Genomic DNA, 22995 nt, shown 5'->3' on the forward strand with positions numbered 1-22995 from the left:
AGATTAGCCGCGATATTTTAGTGGGCTTGGAAGCAAGACTAGCAGGGATATCTTAGTTGGCTAGGAAGCAAGAATAGCGGGAATATTTGAGTGGGCTAGTGTAGCGATATATGAGTGGGCTAGGAAGTGAAAGTAGCATGGTTGTAGGTTTATGAGGTGATCTTTAAGGGTCAAAGGGGAATGTGGTTTGATGTGATTTGCATATCAATAAGGTTAGACACTGGAATGAGGGAATATAAGGCCGGCAGTCAAGATGGCGGCTGTTGAGTTCTGGAGAACAGAAATGAACATGATGGAACTTAGAATGTCATCTGAATGCTGATAAGATTCCAGTTTTTTTATTAGAATCATGTGGTATTTTTCCACTGTAGAGCATCGGTTATCTTAGGTTTGCCACAATGGATTGTTGTGACTTGTGCCGTAGGTAACATAAAAAGTATAACCTTGTCGATCTGCTAATGTTAGAAAAGATTTCATCTCCACTGATCATAACTTCGGAATGATTATCCACACCTTCAGTCTGATCATGTGACTTATTATACCCAAATTATCCAATCAAATGAGTTGGACGTAATGGCTACCTCAAGCATAAAAAGAATCAACATTGCCATAAACTTTTTCTTTGCTTAAGCTCTTCCAGACAGTCACAGATAAATGTCGTTCATCACTTTTTCTGACAAATAAATTATTTGGTTGAATGTTAAATGCACATTTAAATGTCAATGTGAAAATTATCTTAAGGATCAGGGTGAGGGAATATAAGGCCGGCAGTCAAGATGGCGGCAGTTGAGTTCTGGAGAACAGAAAGGAACATGATGGAAGTTAGAATGTCATCTGAATGCTGATAAGATTCCAGTTTTTTAGAATTATGTCGTATTTTGTCCACTATAGAGCATCAGTTATTTTAAGTCTGCCACAAGGGATTGTTGCGACTTGTGCCGTAGGTAACACAAAACGTATAGCCTCATTGGTCTGGTGATGTTAGAAAACACTTAATTTCCACTAATCACAACTTCGGAATGATTAACCACACCTTTAGTCCGATCATGTGACTTATTATACCCAAGTTATCCAATCAAATAAGTCGAACGTAATGGCTACCTCAAGCATAAAAAGATCAACATTGCCATAAATATTTTCTTTACAGATAAATGTCGTCCATCACTTTTTCAGACAAGTAAATTATTTGGTTCAATGTTAAATCACAGGAAACATGAGTTGGAACAATTACATCGAGGGCATTGCCAGGGCCGCTGCAAGGAAGGTGGGCTCTCTCTACCGTGCTAAAAAACTACTAACACCCGAAAGTATCCTGTATCTCTATAAGGCAACCATTCGCCGATGTATGGAGTATTGCTGTCATATTTGGGCTGGTGCATCGGCTACTAGTCTCTCGCTCCTTGACAGGGTTTAAAAGAGAGTCGCAAATCTGATAGGCCCTAAACTGGCATCTAAGCTTAAGCCTCTGTCCCATCGACGAACGTTGCATCCCTGCCTGTTCTACAAGTATTTTAATGGTGAATGCTCTGATGAACTGCTAGCACTTCTGCCCTCACGACGTGAACAAACATTTTTTTTGCTTAAGCTCTTCCAGATGGTCGCAGGTAAATGTCGTGCATCACTTTTTCTGACAAATAAATTGTTAGGTGAAAGTAGAGAATAGTTTAAAACATGTGGGTCTAATCCTACCTTCGTAAAATCAAAACAAAAAGCGATACAAGGAATTCCCTCTCCCTTTTCCTGCCATAAAAATTTGAAACTGCGAACGATTACAAGTCTCTTTGACTGACATTTGGACAGGACATAGGTAGCAGTATCAGAATTTTTGTAGGAATTTTTGACACCCCTAACACGAAACTGCGAATACAATATAAAAATCTCGGAATTTCTCTGTTAAAAGTGGGTTATTTATTTTCTTTATGGATTATACTTCCAAAATAAACTATTACAGTTGTTTTAAAAGTAATATAAATATTTTTTTTAAACAGTAATGAATTTTCCGAACTCAATATTTTTCAATTTTTAAACTTTAAAAATCTATCAAAATTTTTCTATTGATTCTATTTTTACGATATTTTCAGGGTCAATGTGAAATTTTATGTTCTTTCCAATAAATTGAATATAATATTTTAGACAAACGTTTTTTTTTAAATTCACTAACCCCCCCGATCCCAATTTTTAAATGTCTATTAAAAAGTAAATAATTAATTTAGTCACCCGAAAGTAAATAATTAATTTACTCACAAATTGAAGAGAAAAGGTCAATACATAATATATTCAAATTTAAAAAAAAAAAAACATAGTGTTCTTTTAGAATTTTACCTGTAAAGTTTGAAGTTTAAAACCTTTTTTTAAACCACGTTATTTGTTTGTTTTTTTTTGGTTTTTTTTAATGGAACCTTGGTCCTTGCTCCTTTAATTGAAAAATAAATTAGGGCTTGAATTACATTTTTCGAGGAGTTATAAGCTTGGAAAGACAGGGGGTCGAATAATTCACGCCTCCCATTTTGTAAATGTCTAATAATAATTAATTTAGACCCCGATAAGTACATAATTATTTACTCACAAATTGAAGAGAAAAGGTCAATACATAATATATCCAAATTTAAAACAAAAAAATATACTGTTTTTTAGAAATTTACCTGTAAAGTCCGAAGTTTAAAACCTTTTAAAAAAAAACACGTTTTTGTTTTTTTGTTTTTTTTAATGAAATCTTGGTCCTTGCTCCTTTAATTGAAAAAAAATTAGGGCTTGAATTACATTTTTCGAGGAGTTATAAGCTTGGAAAGATGGGGTGGAATTATTCGCGATTTCTGACACTGCTAGGACATAGGTGCTAAATTTATGTTAAATTTATATAAGAAAGTGTTAAATATCTATAATTTGTGTTAATGTTATTCTATTTTTCGGGATATTTTTTATGGCTTTTCAGACGCAACTGCAAACAAAAAGGAGAGTTTGATATTTTTTTTAGGATTAAAACTATGGTGGCTTCGATTGTAAACATTTACCAATTATTTTTTCTACATTAAATTTTAGTTAATTGGTGATTGTCAATAAATGGGTGCTCATTTTTATGTAAACTTTATTAAAGAAAGTGTTACCTATTCTATAACCTTAAATATTGAATAAAATGGTACTAATGCACAATTAAATATCGAAAAAGCAGTTTAAAGCAACTTTGAATTAAATTATTTTGTTTATGGTAAACATTATTATTTTACTAGAAATCACGTAAGTTTTACTTAAATAAACACATTTTTGACAAAAACATCTAATAGTCAGATTGAATACTATATTTTAAAGGGAGGTAAATATGAAGAATCACTCTACTCTCGAAAGTCCTTTAAAATTACCACTCTTATAGGTTTTCGAACTCGCAGGGTTTCGGGGTTGCTGAAAACGAAAATATTGTTTAAAATTACGGCAAGTAGATAGTTTGCAGGATATGAAGAAATGTTAGTTTTTAAAAAGTGAGGGATTACTTTTCTATGTTAATTTCCACCATCGGAAAATCCTTTAAAATTACCACTAACTTTTAAAATTCCAAGAAACAAGTAGTTTCCAATATATAAATAAACGCACACACTTCATGGTCAACTTTCTTTTTTTGGGGGGGAGGCGGTTTGTGTTTCGTTTTTTTGGAAGGGGGATATTAAATTATAGAACTTGTATAGTTTTTAATGGGTGCTGTTATGCAGTTTAATTAACCGTTTTAACGTAAGTAACGTGCCGACATTAACCGAGCAGAAGAACTGTTTAATATTTTACAAAAATTCTGTTTACATTTGGTGGGAGGCAGTGGAGGGGCGGCAGCCACAACAATCCCGCCCCTCCACCGCCTCCCACCAAATGTAAACAGAATTTTTGTAAAATATTAAACAGTTCTTCTGCTCAAAACAGTTAATTAAAAACTATACAAGTTCTATAATTGAATATCCTCCCCCCCAAAAAAAACGAAAATTAACCGGTAGCCCCCCCCCCCTAAAAATAAAAACGTGACGATAAAGTGAGTGCATTTCTTCATATCTTGGAAACTACTTGTTTCCTGGAATTTTAAAAGTTAGTGGTAATTTTAAAGGATTTTCCGAGGGTGAAAAGAAAGTACCCCCTTCCGAAAAAAATCATGGCCACAAGTTACGTTAAATTACTATAGAAAAATGATTCCCTACTTTTTTAAAACTAACATTTCTTTATATCTTGGAAACTACTCGGTTTCCGTAATTTTAAACGTTCATTTCGTTTTCAGCGACCTCGAAAACATGTAAGAGTGGTAATTTTAAAGGAATTTTCGAAGGTGGAGTAATTCTTCATATTTACCAGAAGATTTTTTTAATCGGAGATTCATAAATTTTTATTCAAGTTATAAAACATATTTTTAAATATTTTGATTGGATTGCAATAAAAAAAATAATTTTTTAAAGAATCAGTATTTCTGAGGTGCAAAAAATAAACTGTTTTTCTGTTTCACATTATTTTTAAAAGTTATTCAAACGGATTTTTAAAAGCGTAAAAATAAATTACATTTCACATTTGATTGCAATAAAAATAAACTTATTTAAATATTTAAAATTATTTGTAAGTTGTTAAATGATATTTTAAAAAATGTTGAATAAAAGAAACCTACCTTTCATTCAGGACGAGAAAGAAGATTTTTTTTTTAAATCGGGATTCATAAATTTTTATTCAAGTTTGTTATAAAGTATGACGGAATCAATATTTGGGTTTGTATTATTGTGCACATAGATTCGAAAAAGTTGTCAAAAAAACAAATATATAACAAATAAATGTTATCAAAGGCAAGATAAGTTATTTTTCTACCCAACTGGATATACTTTTCGTGTTTTATTCAATGTAACATGTTTATTCAGATCGAAAAGCATACAGTGTTCACTGATGTATTGGAAAATTCAAAATGGCGCCCGATTCTTTCTTTAACACGGGAAGTTTGGGAAAATGTATTATAAATAATAAAGTAGACAAAATACTGTTAGAAATTCGCTCAATATATGTTACCGTGACATGGGTTGACATACATTCGGTGTTTTTTTAATAGTATTGTGTCTAGTTTATTATTTATAACACCTTTTCCCAAACTTACCGTTTTGAATTTTCCAATACATCGGTAAACACTGCATGTTTTTCGAGCTGAATAAACATGTTATATTTTGTTTTTCTAGATTTGTAGGTGAAAGGGCTTCTGTAGTTATTTCTAGTAATTTTACTCATTGATATAAAAAAAACTATAGAATTAATTAATAGAAATAATTATATATAAAAAATAAATATGTTACATTGAATAAAAACACAAAAAATATATCCAATTTGGTAGAAAAGTAACTAATCTTGCCTTTGATAATATTTGTTATATATTTATTTTTGACAACTTTTTCGAATCTGTGTGTACAGTAATGTAAACCCAAAGCATCAATATTTCTGAGGCGCAAAAAATTAAACTGTTTTTCTGTTTCACATTATTTTTTAAAAGTTATTCAAACGGATTTTTTAAAAGCGTAAAAATTAATTACATTTCCCATTTGATTGCAATAAAAATAAACTTATTCAAATATTTAAAATTATTTGTAAGTTGTTGACTGATATTTTTACAAATGTTGAATAAAAGAAAGAAACTTACCTTTCATTCAGGAAATTAAATAATAGAAAAGTGTCGTTTTTTTCTTTTGTGTTCAAAACAGAAAATTTGTTTGTTATGATTTCTTTAGTAAATTGATAAAACTTTTTTCTGTTTGTCCAATTCGTTAAGAAATAAAATATATGAAAATATAAAAGAATCAAAATTAAAAGTTGAAAAACACGATTTAGACGTGAAATTATTTAAAGAAAAACAACTGCTTCTGCTTCGGAACAAAGAACTTAAGGTCAACGTAATAACACGGTGAAATCATTATTTTGTTCCTTGTGTAAAAATGTCCGAATTGTTTTCCTATAAAGTTTAGATTACATGTGTCCAATTAACCTTTTGGGGTATTATATTTCGTATTAAATTCATTAAATATATATATATATATATATATATATATATATATATATATATATATATATATATATATATATATATATATGTATATATATATATATATATATATATATCAAGCTTTAAAAATCACGTTTACTTTTTTAGATAAAACATTTCATTATTATTTGGATTAGTCGAATTACCGTTAACGTCCGAAATGAGAACAGTATTCCGAATAATAATCCAAATAATGTTCATATTAAAAATTGTAAAACTAAATATTTCACATAAACAAATCCAATAAGAGGAAGGAATTGCACAAACAGTGAAGTCAGTCAAATGACAAAAATAGATTTGGTCCAAGAAATTAAACTATGACGTCATGATTACGTAATGGGATTTGCAACTTATTGTTATCAAACTTGATTCGGTTAAACTTACGATGACCTTCACTCATTATTCCAGACTTAAACCTGTTTATTAGTCTGCCTGTTTTACATAAGATCAGCATTAAACGAACAACGATGAAAGTGTAGTACCTGTTTCTAATTTGTTTGTTCATTTCATCCATGTTTTGCGTTATCATCATTGTAGCTAGTTCAAGAGAGGCTTTATTTGTCATGGGTTGTGCCATCCTCCCATGCATTAACACCGTCTTTGAAAGAGAAGTAGTTTAATGTTGTAAAATGATGCACCGGTTCCCGGGTGTGAATATGGTAGAGAATAGAAAAGGACACAAATAAATATTTTACAATCAACTGCTCGCCGTGTGACTTGATCAAACGCTCTTTTATTTACCTTATATATTGTTTCAGGGAAGGTAACTCTTCTGGGAGTTATGTCCCTTTAATTGCACACATTGGTCACCGGATATACGAGAAGAGGGATCCTCCCTCGACTGAACACGATAAACACTACACATTGTCTCCCTATAAATACGTTAATAAACTTTCCTTCTTTTATTTAAATGTGCAGTACACATTTATCTCTTTATTTCATTCACGGAATACAGTTTCTTGATTATCCTTATAGGATATGTGCGCGCGCTTACGCGTACAAAAATGGCCAGCCGTGATAACATAGAATTACATGGCTTCATATATGGAAAACTACTTGTTTTTCGTCTAATTTAAAATTTTCGCCAATACTACACTGTGACAAGGCAGTTTGGTACGCGAGTGCATATTTAACAGCCTTCGTTTATGATCGTGCGTAGCGTAAACGAAGGATGGGCTGTGAAATGGAAAATAGTCCCAGTTAATACCATACAAACGGTAAATTTGCGACGGAAACGGTTACCATATTCTTTTAAAGCACACCGAAAACTACAAAAAACTTTTTTTTTTCTATACAAATGTGAGACGAACCTTAAAGTAAAAAAATACCGATTTTTCTTTATTTTTTAATTTCCTCGTGTCTTTATTGAAAGATGAAAAAAAAAAAATTCGAAACCTTTTAGCCAATAAACACTAAAATGCCCCCCTCTCAGGTGGACAGAAAGTGGATACTTATTTTAAGTTAAATTTACATGGAAAAGTGACCACCCGCTTTTCGAAAAAATAATTTCTTCATATTATGAAAACTATTTTTTTTTTTTGCGACGGAAACGGTTTTCAGATTCGTTTTTAGCACACCAAAATCTACAAACAAATATTTCGTTATATACGAACGTGAGACGGGCCTTAATGTAAAATTTTACCATTTTACGAATTTTTTTTAATCTTTGACACGATAAGTTTGGGAAAAGGAGTTAAAGAAAAACTATACAAAATACTGTTAAAAAAAAACACCGAATATATGTCAGCTTATGTCACGGTAACATATATTTAGCGAGTTTCCAACAGTAAGGTTATCAACTTTGTTACATAAAAAAAATGATGCAGTTTTTTTTTAAAAATGTTTTGACTTAATAAAAATATCGTTGGTTTTAGCATCCTAAATTATGAGATGAAAAAATGTGTTTGTATTACTGTACACATAGATTCGAAAAAGTTGTCAAAAAACAAATATTACAAATACAAGTTATCAAAGGCAAGATAAGTTACTTTTCTACCAAACTGGATATATTTTTTTGTGTTTTTATTCAATGTAACATATTTATTCAGCTCGAAAAACATGCAGTGTTTACCGATGTATTGGACAATTCAAAATGGCGGCCGAATATATGTCAAACTATGTCACGGTAATATATATTGAGCGAATTTCTAACAGTATTTTGTCTAGTTTATTATTTATAACACCTTTTCCCGAACACCGTGTTTAAGAGAGAGTCGGACGCCATTTTTAATTTTCCAATACATCGGAAAACACTGCATGTTTTTCGAGCTGAATAAACATGTTACATTGAATAAAAATATCCAGTTTTGTAGAAAAGTAACTTATCTTGCCTTTGATAACATTTATTTGTTATATATTTGTTTTTTTGACAACTTTTTGAATCTATGTGTACAGTAATACAAACCCGAAAAAATAATTCCTCTACGATTATTTTGCATTTTCATTTTTTTGTAATGTAGTCGAAAAAAAACTGTGATATGAAAACAAAAACGATTCTCTTAATAGTCGCATAAAAACTACATTTTGTTTTAATAATGTTATTTTGTATATATATTGTTAGATTAAAAAAAATCGTCTCAGCTTATTTTTTTATGTTTTGATTTAATAAAAAAATATCGTTAGGAGTGACGTCTTAAATTATGAGATGAAAAATGAACGAATCTCTTAGTAATATGAGTTGTATCCCTCTGCATAATGATCTTGTGTAAAAAAAAGCGTGGTTCGCCTAAAAAAAAGGAACTATGCTATATTATCGATATATTATAGGAGATTGCCTTAAAAACTTCAATTTATATTAATTAAAAACTATTTCATGAGATCAACAGAAATGCTCCAAGCAGTTGGCGTTTATTTTTTTCTAACATTAAAAATAATAAATAATGGTAAAACTTGCGGTGAATGCGCACTTTTACGGTTCTTGTAAAAGGAAAAAGAGAATTTAAAATTCGTTTCGTTTTAAATTCTAATCATTTTTACATTCATCGTTCACATTCGACATGTCAACTTGATAGGTTTTCGGGTATGCTGAAAAGGTTGTGGGCGTTTAATCTGAAAGCCGTTCTTAACATGGGAAGGTTAGGGGTGTCTATTCCGAATGTCGTTCTTAACATGGGACGTTGGAGTGGTTATGTGTTGTAAGTTTACCCGAAAACAGTAGTAACAGAAATGCTTAATGACGTTGTTTTTATTACAATAAAAATAATAAAAATAATAAATGATATTAATGTCTTTTTTCATATTACATTAAAAAATAATAAATGATATTAATATGTGTCTTTTTTTTTCATATTACATTAAAAAATAATAAATTATATTAATATGTGTCTTTTTTTTCTTTTTACATAAAATGGAGTTATTATGTGTCTTTTATCGTTATTACATAAAATGGAGTTGTCTTCCTCTGCATAAACGATATTAATATGTGTGCACGCAGTTCACATACCTGTGTTCCTTCTGTCGTCACAAATAAAAAACACATTTAATATCATTCACATTAATTATCAGCGTGGGTCGCCTAAAATAACTGTCCAACCAAACCAAGGAAGTGCCCCTCCCCCTGACGACGACCACGATGACGATGACGTCGTGCGCGTGCGCTAGACTCGACTACACTTGTTTAGGTGCTGCCTTTCTATCTGTCGGAACAATTACGCAGCCTTGCAGTAAATATTGCCTTAAGTAACTTTAATTTATATTAATCAAAAACTATTTCATGAGATTAACGTATAAAAAAAAAATAGAATTTATTGGCATTTTTAAATGCCGCTCAGGTAAGGTTAGACAACTCTTCAGATCGTAATGTTTAATTTCTCTTTGTTTCAACCTACTTCGATATAATTAAACAAAGACAAAACTGTTTGATTTGATTCAATAAAAATGTGGTTGTTTTTGGTTTTGTGATTTGGTTTGAATTCTACAAGTTTTTATTCGTTTGGATTGGTTCTCATTGAAAAGATTATGAATTTATGTTATTAACATGTTAACGACCTTGACATTGAATATTACGGTAAAATATAAGTATATTTAAGAATTAAGGTATTTTGTGAAAATGTTTGTAAGTTTAAATGATAGTAAATTTTTTGTTATGAATTTCTTTATTAAAAACACTAGTGGATGGGTACGGCCTTAAAATTTCATACTCACCTGACGTAAGTCAGGCCCGGGCTCTTTGGGGCCTGGGCAACAAGTGTCAAGCAAAATACAGCAAGACGGGCAACCCTTCATACCAATTGTCACTATCCAGCTCCCCTACTCCCCGGGGAGTTGGTCCCCATTTCCCCTTCACTCCTCACATTAAAAATCGGCCTTGTGCCTAATTTGCACGGTGAGGGAGAAAATAAATACCCTTACCTTACGTAAGGGTAACGGTGATCATAAAGGTCGTTCCCCCAGAGTGAGGCCCATCCATTGCGGTTGGGTTGACCTTTGCGATCGTCTCAAATGTGGACGACTTGAACGTGCCATTTCTAAGTGTGGGGTCTGCGTACGCGCTCACCCCGATAATATAATCAAAATCAGAAATTCTACCCTACGTCTCATTCGAAGCAGAAAACTACTTTAATTCCTGTCTGTATGTCCTCGGCTTTCTCAGACGTGTGTAAGGACGTCCTTGTTTCTGTTTTCTCAATCGCCCGTTTCTATACACGCCACAAAAAGGTCAATTCTCTCGACCAGTTTATCATCCACTTCAATTGCAACGTTCTGATATAATCTAATCTGCATGTATACATTACCAACGTTTGCTGTGAACATATCAATCTCGTAAGCGTAAGAAATCCGCCGAGCTGTCGCCTTCAACAACTGATGGTGTCTTCTTTCGATATTGATTGATGAATGAAAAGCTCTGGAAAACTACCGCAGAATTAGTGTGTCTATTGATTGAACCCCACCCATCACCTCGAAAATTGGGCATCCAAACAAAGTTGAATGATGTGCACAGGTATTTTTCGTTACCAAAATTATGAAAATGATTAAATATCTTTTATTGGTACTTGTACAGTTTAATCCACACATTAAAAAAATGAAAATATCGTAAAAAGGTTATATTGTACGTATCCGTTATGGACTGAAGTTCTGTTAAAGAGCATCTCTCCTCTCTCTCTCTCTCTCTCTCTCTCTCTCTCTCTGGCTCTTTCATACTCTCTCTATCTTCTCTCTCTCTGTGTCTCTATTAGATAGTAGATCGAGAGAGAGATGGAGAGGGTGGGAGGAGGTCAGAGAGATATTTTTGTAGTTAATCCACGTTGCAGGAAGTGACGTTTCATCTAACCGGATGTCATGTGATGCTACGTGGCAAGGTTGGTGAAACGTTGAGTCTCTCAGAAAAAGGCGAGCCGAGCAGAAGTCTAAAATGGTTCTCTCCTAAGTAAGGGGGGAGATGCGCGCCCCAGACGTGGGGCGTGGTAAGTACCCACAGTGGAGACCATCGATGGCAGCATCTGCAGATCATGCCTGGGAGAATAAAAGGTTGAAAACCCAACATCTGTCTTCATCTTGTGTATTCCGGCGAAAACAGCAAGAGAGCTCCACCCAGATGAAGACTCTCCCAGAGCAGCGGGACCAGGTATGAACTTCTTTAATTCAAACACATAAATATACAACAAACGTCCTAACCACTAGACAAACGGTTTAAGGGATCTTGGGTCCCGTTCTCTCGTCTCTTAACACTTGTAATATCTCTCTCTCTCATCGTCGTAAACTTCTTCTCTTCATTAGTAAAATGGACACGTCATCACCAGGGTACCAGTAAAGTAAAGTGTCTTAAGTAAAGTGTCCAAGTCCAATCCTCTTCTTCTCCCTCCCTTATGTAACAGTTCTCTGAAAAAAAAAATTTGGAGAAGTTTTTTTTTTTTTACAGCGGAAAAACATGTTAATATGACAGCGCGCTGAAGATGGCCGTGTTTGGACTTTTAGAACACGCCACGGGGAGATAACTCAGTCTAAAGTGCCGATACATCCTTCACATCTTAAATAATAGCTTTTCTTCTTAAAAATTGGTATTGTATCATAACAAATTGTTGGGTTTTTTTGCTTAAAAAAAACTACTTGACCAAATTAAGTGAAAGTTTTTCCAGAGAACTTCATTCCATAATGGATACGTACACTATAACCTTCTTTTTTTCTCGCTATTTTCATTTTTAATGTCTTTATTAAAATGTACAAGTTCCCATTTTATTTTATAATTTAAAATGAAAAGACATTGAGCAATAAAAATGAAATTTTGTGTACTTATGTATTTTTGGTGCTGAGCTGAAATAATAACGTTATTATTTTGAAAACCATTCTTAATATGAGGAGGTGAGGGTGTTTTGTAACTAATTTATGCTTCCACACTACAACTTTTTAAAAAAATTGTGAAACTTGAATTTAAACTGAAAAAAAAACAAAAACTATATAAAAATAACGCAGTACTAGCAGTATCAGAATTTTTGTAGGAATTTTTGACACCCCTAACACGAAACTGCGAATACAATATAAAAATCTCGTAATTTCTCTGTTAAAAGTGGGTTATTTATTTTCTTTATGGATTATACTTCCAAAATAAACTATTACAGTTGTTTTAAACGTAATAAAAATATAAAAAAAAAAAACAGTAATGAATTTTCCGAACTCAATATTTTTCAATTTTTAAACTCAATATTTTTCAATTTTTAAATTTTAAAAATCTATCAAAATGTTTCTATTGATTCTATTTTTACGATATTTTCAGGGTCAATGTGAAATTTTATGTTCTTTCCAATGAACTGAATATAATATTTTAGACAAACGTTTTTTTTTTAATTCACGCCCCCCCCCAAGTGTCACCCATTTTCAACTTTCTCTTAAAAAGTAAATAATTAATTTATGTCGTGGAGTTTTATATATCACAAATTGAAGAGAAAAGGTCAATAAATAATATATTCAAATTTAAAACAAAAAAATCGCTTTTTTAGAAATTTACCTGTAAAGTCCGAAGTTTAAAACCTTATTTTATAAGAACACATTGTTTCTTTTTTGTCTTTTTCTTTTTAATGAAACCTTGGTCCTTGCTCCTTTAATTGAAAAAAAAATTAGGGCTTGAATTACATTTTTCGAGGAGTTATAAGCTTAGAAAGATAGGGGGTCGAATAATTCACGCCTCTCATTTTGAAATGTCTATTAAAAAGTAAAATCCGTCTACTTCTCTTCAAGGAAAATTTGAAACTGCGAACGATTACAATTATCATCGACTGCTAACTGGTCATAAAATGAGTGCTAATTTTACATTAAATTATATAGGAAAGTGATCCCCACTCTAAAATCTGAAATGCATATTTTAAAATATTACATATTGGATGAAACATAGAAATTAAAACGGAATTCTCCAACGATATAATAGTTTTTTTTTTGTTTTTTTTTTATCTTAAAACAAAGAAATGCATAAAAATAGTTTTCGTGATCAGATGTTTTAAAACAAACTTAATTCGATCAACTTCGAATTAAATTATTATTTTCTTAGAAATCACACAAGTTTTACAAAACTAATCATATTTTTTAACAAAAATCTAAATATCACATTGAATAAAATATTTTAAAGATATTTTTTAAATCATACTATTATTATCCTATTTTATTGGATTACAAAAACAAAATTAAATAAACTTATTTTAATGTTAAGATTATATTAAAATTTATAGATTAGATTTTTTTAGTGTAAAAAATTTCGTTTGGATTGGTTCTCATTGAAAAGATTGTGAATTCATGCTGTTAACATGTAAACGACGTTGACATTGAATATTACAGTAAAATATAAGTTTCTTTAAGAATTAAGGTATCTTGTGAAAGTGTTTGTAAGTTTACATGATAGTAATATTTTTGTTATGAATTTTGTTATTGGTGAATAAAATGTTGTGATATACTAATATTGGTGAGAATTATGTGGAACATATTTAGAAGTAGGTTGGAAGGATCCCTTATTAACCCGCCCCATAGGCATTTTGTTTTGTTGTTTTCTTTTTCTTTCTTTTTTGGGTGTATCTTAGCTTGCCCCCCTCCACATCATCTCATCCCTCATTTAAATTTGAAATTAATAATAAAAACAAAATCTTTTTTGTATATATAATTTTTGTTGTGTTAAAAACATGTAAATATTCATTTTTTCAGTTTCTACATAAAACCGACACATACGCTGGGGAGATTTTAAGTAGATAAATCCCATTGTAAGAATGAGGTATTATGGTGATAGTGTCTTAGTGTAGGGAAACTTAATAAAGTCTTTAAAAGACCTGGCTAAGTAGTGTAGATTGGCCCTCGACCCCCACCTCCCCCTACTGGCTTCATGCCTAAGTGTCTTGAACCCCAAATAAGGGTCTGACAGTAGATAATGCCAGGCCCGGGACCAAGCACTAAATAAACTTACCTGGCGTTAGAGGTCAATGATGATCATTTAGGTCGGTCCTTCAAAGTGAGGCCCTTCCATTGCACTGCGGTTGGGTTAACCTTTGCGATCGTCTCAAATGTGGACGACTCGGACGCGTTATTTCTAAGTGTGGGGTCTGCGTCCGCGCTCACCCCGATAATATAATCAAAATCAGAAATTCCACCATGTTTCTCCTTCTGAGCAGAAAACTACTTTAATTCCCAGCTACCTCCTGTGTGTATGTCCTCGGCTTTCACAGACGTGTGGAAGGACGTCCTTATTTCTGTTTTCCCAATCGCCCGTCTCTATACACGCCACAAAAAGGTCAATTCTCTCGACCAGTTTATCATCCACTTCAATTGCAACGTTCTGATATAATCTAATCTGCATGTATACATTACCAACGTTTGCTGTGAACATATCAATCTCGTAAGCGTAAGAAATCCGCCGAGCTGTCGCCTTCAACAACTGCAAGTGTCTTCTTTCGATATTGATTGATGAATGAAAACCTCTGGAAAACTACCGCATAATTAGTGTGTCAATTGATTGAATCCCACCCATCACCTCGAAAATTGGTCATCCAAACAAAGTTGAATGATGTGCACGGGTATTTTTCGTTACCAAAATTATGAAAATGATTAAATATATTTTATTGGTACTTGTACAGTTTAATCAACACATTAAAAAATGAAAATCTCGAAAAAAGGTTATATTGTACGTATCCGTTTTGGACTGAAGTTCTCTGAAAAAAAAATTCAGAGAAGTTACTTATTATTATTTTTTTTTTTACAGCGGGGAAACATGTTAATATGACAGCGCGCTGAAGATGGCCGTGTTTGGATTGTTAGAATACGTCACGGGGAGATAACTCAGTTTAAAGTGCCGATACCTCCCTTCGAATCTTAAAAATCGAAACACGGCTACCTTTTGATTCTCATAACAAATTGTTTGTTTTTTTGCTTTAAAAAAAAAACTACTTGACCAAATTAAGTGAAAGTTTTTCCAGAGAACTTCATTCCATAATAGATACGTACAATATAACCTTTTTTATTTTCTCGATATTTTCATTTTTAATGTCTTTACTAAACTGTACGAGTACACATTTTATTTTATAATTTAAAATGAAAAAAACATTGAGCAATAAAAATAAAATATTAGGTACTTATGTATTTTTGGTGCCGAGCTGAAATAATAGTTATTATTTTGAAAACCATTCTTAATATACGGAGGTGAGGGTGTTTTGTAACTAATTTATGCTTCCACATTACAACTTTTTATAATAAAAAAATCGTGAAACTTGAATTTAAACTGAAAAAATAAAAACTATATAAAAATAGCGCGGTACCATTTGCCGTCATAAGCATCCGAGAAAAATATCTATTGTAAAATTAAACCAAAATTTGTTGCTTGTGCATTTTTGGTACCGCGTTATTTTAAAATAGTTTTTCAGGTTAAATTAAAGTTTAACGATATCTTTTTTTCTTTTTTAATTGTATGGTGGAAGCACAGAATAGTTACAAAACACCCTCCCCATGTTAAGAATGGCCTTCAATGAAATAACATTATCATTTCAGCACAGTAGTACTGTGCCACAGTACCAACAATACATAAGTACTGAAAATGTTATTTTTATTGTTCAATGTTTTTCATTTTAAATTATAAAATAAAACACGTTTAATCATTTTAAAACTTCATCTTTCATGATTTTTTTTTAATTTGTTAAACACCGTGGTTAAAAAAATTAAATTTTAATCACATGATCACATTTTCAATAATTACGTGATTATATTTTAACCATTTAAACTTTGTGAAACATGTAAACAAACTTCTGCTCGATACCGGTGTTGACCTTTAAGAGTCCCTTTTAGTGATTATATGGTTCGAGGCTATTTGTACAACTAAACGGTAAATCTGCGATTATTCTGACTACAGTTCTCATCTTGGATGTTAACAGTAGTTTGACAAATCCAAATTATAATGAAATGTTCAGTCTTCAAAAATATCATCATCATCATCATCATCATCATCATCATCATCATAATAATAATAATAATAATAATAATAATAATAATAACTAGCTGGACCCGTGAAAATTTCACGTTTTCTTTTCTTTTTTTTTTCACATACACATTATCCCATCACATATCCGCACCTTGAAACATTTACATTAACTCTTTACTGCCCTGGCCGACGAATTCACCCTGTGTACTATTTTTTTTTTAAATAGTAAATAAAGAGTACGGTAGGTAAAATGTATGTAAATATTAGAGCTTCAAATATTCTCAATAAATATGTTTTATAAATATGTTTATTTAATTTTTAGCTTATTTATCATATACTTATTATATAATGGACACTTAGAGATTTTAAAACATTTTATTGTTAATTTCGCACAGTAATGGGTTAAACCTGTGCATTTTGTTCAAAAATATTTGAACCTAACGTTGAACCTAACCAAAACTATCCCAGAATATGTTCTTGATGTTTAGATGCATATGCTTGATTACTTAAAATACATTTCAAATGTCAACGTTTAAAAATTATAAACTGTCATTACATCCGTTTTTTTCTCCCATATACGTCCACTATTCAGATTGCCTCAGGGAACCCAAACACATGGACAATTTTAGATGACTTCTGTGTATACGATATTTCGTGTAAATGTGATTCCTCTTCTGTGGCCATGCATGGAATCATTAAGATGTTGGACTTTAACTCTCACAGTCTTCATTGCTCTTGCTCTTGAGAACGCTGCATAAAGCTGGCCATGAGTAAAGCATGGCTTTGGTAAATATATGCTAACTCTATCAAAAGTCTGACCTTGAGCTTTATTTATTGTCATTGAGTATGAGAGGCGAACTGGGAACTGAGTGCGATGAAGAACAAAAGGAATATTGGCATCGCTAGGTTTCAGTTTTATCCTTGGGATAAGTACTCTCTTATGAGCGTGTGAACCGCTGATTATTGATGCCTTGATGCTGTGCTCGTGAAGCTGAATGACCTCTAGTCGAGTGCCGTTACAATTTCCCTGAGTTATGGAGAGGTTTCTCAGTAGCATAATTATTGCTCCAATTTTCAAATTCAACCTATGAGGAGACATGCCAGATGGAGTGAGAGAATTAATCAATTCCATTTGATAATTTTGTGCTTCCTCGTCATTATCGCAACTTACAGAATCAGTGCTGAGGTACGTTTTATTTTCTGTTGGCAACATTCTCAAAATTTCCTCATTGACCGCTAAGCATTCAGAATTCTTTGGAGATAGGATTACTCTTGCTTTCATCTCTTCAGCCGTACAGTTGTCAAACACCTCCGATATCAAAGAGCCATTACATGTGCACATTTCAGGAATGTCAATAACATCTGGAGCCACTTCATCAAGAGAACTCTGGAGTGATCCAATTGCCCATTTGCAGAAGCCACCTTGAAAACTCCTTTTCATCGGAATTTGCTCTCATGTTCTGTGTGAGGCTCATGTGATGAAAGCTGTGCCATAAGTATGAGCGTTTGAGGCACACATCTAGCACAGCAGCAGGAGGAGCTCTCGGGACAACCGGAAGTACTTGTCTGAAGTCGCCTCCAAGTAAGATTACTTTACCACCAAATGCAGTGTGGGTGTTCATTATATCTTTCAAGCATTTATCAATGGCTTTCAGCGCATAGCATGGGATCATAGAAGCTTCATCAATAATGAAGACTTTAACTTGCATCAGAAAGTGCCCTTGCTCAGAGTTCGGTGGCACATGGCAGACACTTGTTTCGCTTAGGGGAACCGGAAGCTTGAATATACTGTGCAAAGTTTTGCCGCATTTCAGCAGTGTTGCAGCAATACCAGTCCAAGCAGAAGTGTTTGTCTTAATGTTGTTAGCGTTAAGGTATTCATATAACTTGTTGAAAAGATAGGTTTTTCCTGAACCACCGGGTGCATCCACATAAAACAATCTATTTTCTGTTTGCTCACCTTGCTCAACAGAGAAGGCACTTGCAACCATAGCATTGAATATCTGCCTCTGTTCAATATTAAGAGAAATCACATCTATGTTAGAGTTTCCAACATCTCCTTCATGTCCAGGATGATCTCCAACTGGTTCAGGCAGACCAAACATGTTGCAATTCATGCCATTTTCCATGAATAAGGTATTCAGAAAGTGGAGAGCAACATTTTCAGCAGTTATGTTATCATATCTAAGCAGCAGATCTTCGATCATAAAATGCTTATTCTTATTCCATAAATGCAGAGCATTCACGGGCTGGTTGAAATGCACATCATGGAAAACATGGATAATAGTTGTCGTGGCATCTGATGAGCTGCTGCTTCTGTCAAAGCTTCCTGCAATGCATTGTCATTCTCAACCAGGCGCAGTCTGATGCATGCGTCTTTGAAGGTGGCCATTTCTTGACCATCGATTGTCTTCAAATTGCTGAATGAAGTCGCTCTGGGGACATGAAGGAGCAACATCCTCAAATAAAATTTTTCTTCATTTCGAGGACTTGCAGAGTACATTCTGGTTAAAATGTTGCTGAATTTAATTCGCCGTGTCCACTTTGTTGTTTGTGTGTTGAAGACATAATGCTCAGGTAAAGAACAATAGAAAAGATTTCTTGCATTCTCATCTGTTTGATTGAGTTTGAACCAAGCTGTCAATTGTGTGTCACGTTCTTCTGCTCTTGCTGCCGCCTGTCTTTGATTCCCTTCTCTATAGTAAACATGCTGCTCATCAGGCAAATGTACAGCCAAGCGATAAACAGTGTGGGATTGAGCATGCATTTTGAACTCTGACAATCTCCAAAAGCCCTCTGGAGGAGACACATATCTACATGACAAAAACTGTTTAACTTCATTGTGTTCATGTATTCCAGTGGGCTCATTATTATCTAAAACATGTCTGATTTCCATGTTTGCACAATCGTGACCTTTATATATATATTTGAATAAATATTTTACGCTTTTCACCGAGGAACACACTTCAACATTAATATGGGCACGGTATTTTTCCAGTAGATACTTATTGTATGGGACAACGAATCTGTTGTCAACCTCATGAGTGCCAACTTGTACCTTTTCTCCATTGTTTCTCCGTCTGTACACTGGATATCCGGATACATTTGTATTCGTTTCTTCAAGGAAATCTTTTGGAAATTTTTTCTCACATGTTCCATCAACCATGCACACAGAATTAGGATTTGATATTCCACATGGACCATAGATCATCAATGTTCTCACGCATTCTCTCAACTTTGGGTAGCCTAATGAAGGTATTTCTGCACAAACCATCTCATCAATTTGTTCTCTTGTCCTCAGTTTGTCTTCTTCTCGCAGCATTAACAAAAGGTGGCAATGTGGTAGACCGCGCTTTTGAAATTCAATGACATAGATATGAGCAACTGGAACACCAAATATATGTATATTGCATGATGACTTTGGTGCGAACACGAGTTTGGCGTTGTGCCACATGAGCCATTTGTATATGCCATCCCGATTCTCCATTCGGAAAGAGAACAGGATAAACCATGGGATCAAGATGGCAAGAAATGTAAGCAATCCTCTCCCTCTATCGACCTATGGGATAAACAATGATATCACGATGTACTGGAGGTGCACCATCATCACCAACGAATATGGCTGCAATCTCATTGCCTGATGGGTTGTTGTATGTCCTTCTGTCAGGGCCAGGGATGAAGTGCATGGTTGTCTTGGTGACACGTTCTCAATTGCAGCTCTCTCTTGTTCTTGTTGTTCAATATCCCTCATAGTATGGTATGCTGCTGCATAAGGATTATTAATCAGTGCTTCATTTATCTTTTGAAAAACAGACACTAAACAGTTAGTATTTTCTGGCGCATTTACTCTATTGTGTATGGCTTTATTGGTTTCTATGATGTACAGCTGGCCATATCTTCTCTCTTCAGGGTCATTTGCATGGAGGTTGCTTGCGTAGTGGTAAGTTTGACCTTGTAATCGGAAACAATAGGGTCCACGTCCTGAAGGGGGTCTAATATTGGCACCAAAAGATGCAAAAGCAAATGCAGAATTATAGTTTCTTATATTATGCCTGAAATTTGCACCCTCGGCATTGTTGGCATCAAATAATAATCTTAAATTTTCGGGGTAATCTTGTAAGGGGGGGTAGCATTACTTTTCCGTTATGACAGCAATTTAGTTGTTCTCTTTGGAATCTTAAGGCTCTGCAAAATTGACATCAGACACCCATGGCCCCAATGTAATATATTTGACGTTCCATATTGTGGGCATTTCTATGACGTTGAACTCTATTTCGCTCATTTTCAAGATGATTTTGGCTCTCTTGTTGATTCATATTATTTCTTCTTACATGGTCCCTGTTTCTCATGTTTTCTAGAAATTGCTGTCTTTCTTCCATATTCATATTATTTCTCCTTACGTGATCTCTATTTCTCTCTTGCTGCTCTTCTTTGCTGTGTTCTTCTCTCATCCATTGCTCTAGATGGGCCAAACGGTCTGTGTTTAATCTGTCAATAATAAATGAATTTTCTTTTTTTTCTCTCTCTCTCCCTTGAGCGTTCTTTTTTTCTCTCTCTCTGCCTGGGTTGGCAGACGATAATAATTATTTGTAGACAAATTTTTCAGAAAAAAAAGCAAAGAAGGCCAAATTTAAAAGCGCAGGCACATTTTTGAAGTAAAAAAGGCTAACAAAAAGCCAAATTGAAAATTAAAGGAAAATTGACTATATTGAAGTTGTTGACTTTCAAATATAAACATTTAGTAAGTAACTGTGTAAACAGATTTTAAAATATTTTAAATTAACGAAGACCGCGTTTCTCTATCTCTCTCTCTCTCTCTCTCTCTCTCTCTCTCTCTCTCTCTCTCTCTCTCTATCTCTCTCTGCCTTGAGCGTGCGTACAGAAAAGGGCCGAACTTGAAAAAAAAAAGCCAAACAGAAAATCTGATGGCCAAAATACTTTTTCTTTTTTTTCTCTTCACTCCCCCCATCTATCTCCCCCCTCTATCTCTCTTCCCCATCTCACTCCTCTATCTCCCCCTCTCTCCCCTCTTGGATTTGTTTATATCTAACAGCAATCAGTAGTAGTTGGTGGAGTAAACATATATTTTTAGAAAAATACTTCATGTTTCGTTCCTGGATTAGCGGAATACACATAAAACGAATGTAAATTTCACGGTTTTTTGTTTCTTTTGTTTTTCTCTCTCTCCCTAGTAAATAACTGTGGAAACTGATTTTAAAATATTTTTAATTAACGAAGATTCTCTCTTTCTCTATCTCTGTCTATCTATCTATCTATCTACGGATTACACATTAAACGAACGCTCAATGCAGAGTAGATAGATAGATAGACACAGAGAGAGAAAGAGAGAGAAAGAGAGAGTCTTTGTAAATTAAAAATATTTTATAATCTGTTTCAACAGTTATTTACTAAATGTTTATATTTGTAAGTGAACAACTTCTAGGGAGAGAGAGAAAAACAAAAGAAACAAAAAAAAACGTGAAATTTACATTAACCAACCTGGCAACCCTGATCTCTGCCTTGAGCGTTCGTTTAATGTGTAATCCGCTATTCCAGAATAAAATCTTCTCAACCAATCAAATATGCCGGAAAGTTGTTTTTTCATGAAATTTAATGTTGTAAGCGTAAACATATATTTTTATAAAAATATTTAATGTTTCGTTCCTGGATTAGCGGAATACACATCAAATGAAGGCTAATCACGTTTTTTTGTTTATTTTGTTTTTCTCTCTCTCCCTAGTAAATAACTGTGGAAACAGAGTTTAAAATATTTTTAATTAACGAAGACTCTCTCTTTATCTCTCTTTCTCTATATCTGTCTATCTATCTATCTATCTACGGATTACACATTAAACGAACGCTCAAGGCAGAGTAGATATATATATATATAGATAGATAGATAGACAGAGAGAGAGAAAGAGAGAGTCTGCGTTAATTAAAAATATTTTAAAATCTGTTTCCACAGTTATTTACTAAATGTTTCTCTGCCTTGAACGTTCGTTTAATGTGTAATCCGCTAATCCAGAATAAAATCTTCTCAACAAATAATGTTGTAGGAGTAAACATATATTTTTATAAAAATATTTCATGTTTCGTTCCTGGATTAGCGGAATACACATCAAATGAAGGCTAATCACGGTTTTTTGTTTATTTTGTTTTCTCTCTCTCCCTAGTAAATAACTGTGGAAACAGAGTTTAAAATATTTTTAATTAACGAAGACTCTCTCTTTATCTCTCTTTCTCTATCTCTGTCTATATATCTATCTACGGATTACACATTAAACGAACGCTCAAAGCAGAGTAGATAGATAGATAGATAGACAGACAGAGAGAGAGAGAAAGAGAGAGTATTCGTTAATTAAAAATATTTTATAATCTGTTTCCACAGTTATTTACTAAATGTTTATATTTGTAAGTCAACAACTTCTAGGGAGAGAGAGAAAAACAAAAGAAACAAAAAACCGTGTAATTTACATTAGCCAACCTGGCAACCCTGCTCTGCCTTGAGCGTTCGTTTAATGTGTAATCCGCTATTCCAGAATAAAATCTTCTCAACCAATCAAATTTGCCGGAAAGTGTGACA

The 22995-nt window shown here is 33.2% G+C and overlaps 3 protein-coding genes and 2 non-coding genes across 5 annotated transcripts; 2 read left to right on the forward strand and 3 right to left on the reverse strand.

Annotated features, from left to right (window-relative positions):
- The first annotated feature begins 10376 nt into the window (after positions 1-10376).
- Positions 10377-10534, forward strand: LOC145271663 (U1 spliceosomal RNA). The gene has a single exon (XR_013866064.1). It is a non-coding gene; the product is annotated as a U1 spliceosomal RNA (small nuclear RNA).
- Positions 10535-14403: 3869 nt separating this feature from the next.
- Positions 14404-14568, forward strand: LOC145271624 (U1 spliceosomal RNA). Its single transcript, XR_013866028.1, has one exon. It is a non-coding gene; the product is annotated as a U1 spliceosomal RNA (small nuclear RNA).
- Positions 14569-17037: 2469 nt separating this feature from the next.
- On the reverse strand, positions 17038-17754 carry LOC145270278 (ATP-dependent DNA helicase PIF1-like). The gene has a single exon (XM_080125922.1). The coding sequence runs from the start codon at positions 17752-17754 to the stop codon at positions 17038-17040; it is 717 nt and encodes a 238-aa protein (XP_079982048.1).
- A 34-nt stretch (positions 17755-17788) lies between these two features.
- Positions 17789-18541, reverse strand: LOC145270279 (ATP-dependent DNA helicase Pif1-like). Its single transcript, XM_080125923.1, has one exon. The coding sequence runs from the start codon at positions 18539-18541 to the stop codon at positions 17789-17791; it is 753 nt and encodes a 250-aa protein (XP_079982049.1).
- A 113-nt stretch (positions 18542-18654) lies between these two features.
- LOC145270280 (uncharacterized) lies at positions 18655-19899 on the reverse strand. Its single transcript, XM_080125924.1, has one exon. It carries the CDS (start codon positions 19897-19899, stop codon positions 18655-18657), a length of 1245 nt encoding a protein of 414 aa, XP_079982050.1.
- Between the last annotated feature and the right edge of the window lie 3096 nt (positions 19900-22995).

Source organism: Euprymna scolopes, chromosome 46, assembly GCF_053919585.1.
Source record: "Euprymna scolopes isolate OS-2025 chromosome 46, ASM5391958v1, whole genome shotgun sequence".
NCBI classification, from domain to species: domain Eukaryota; kingdom Metazoa; phylum Mollusca; class Cephalopoda; order Sepiida; family Sepiolidae; genus Euprymna; species Euprymna scolopes.

What these genes read in the sequence shown, in the direction of transcription:
- LOC145270278 (XM_080125922.1), bottom strand. Translation starts at nt 17,754, where the DNA reads ATGTGCACATGTAATGGCTCTTTGATATCGGAGGTGTTTGACAACTGT.
- LOC145270279 (XM_080125923.1), bottom strand. Translation starts at nt 18,541, where the DNA reads ATGGAAAATGGCATGAATTGCAACATGTTTGGTCTGCCTGAACCAGTT.
- LOC145270280 (XM_080125924.1), bottom strand. Translation starts at nt 19,899, where the DNA reads ATGGAGAATCGGGATGGCATATACAAATGGCTCATGTGGCACAACGCC.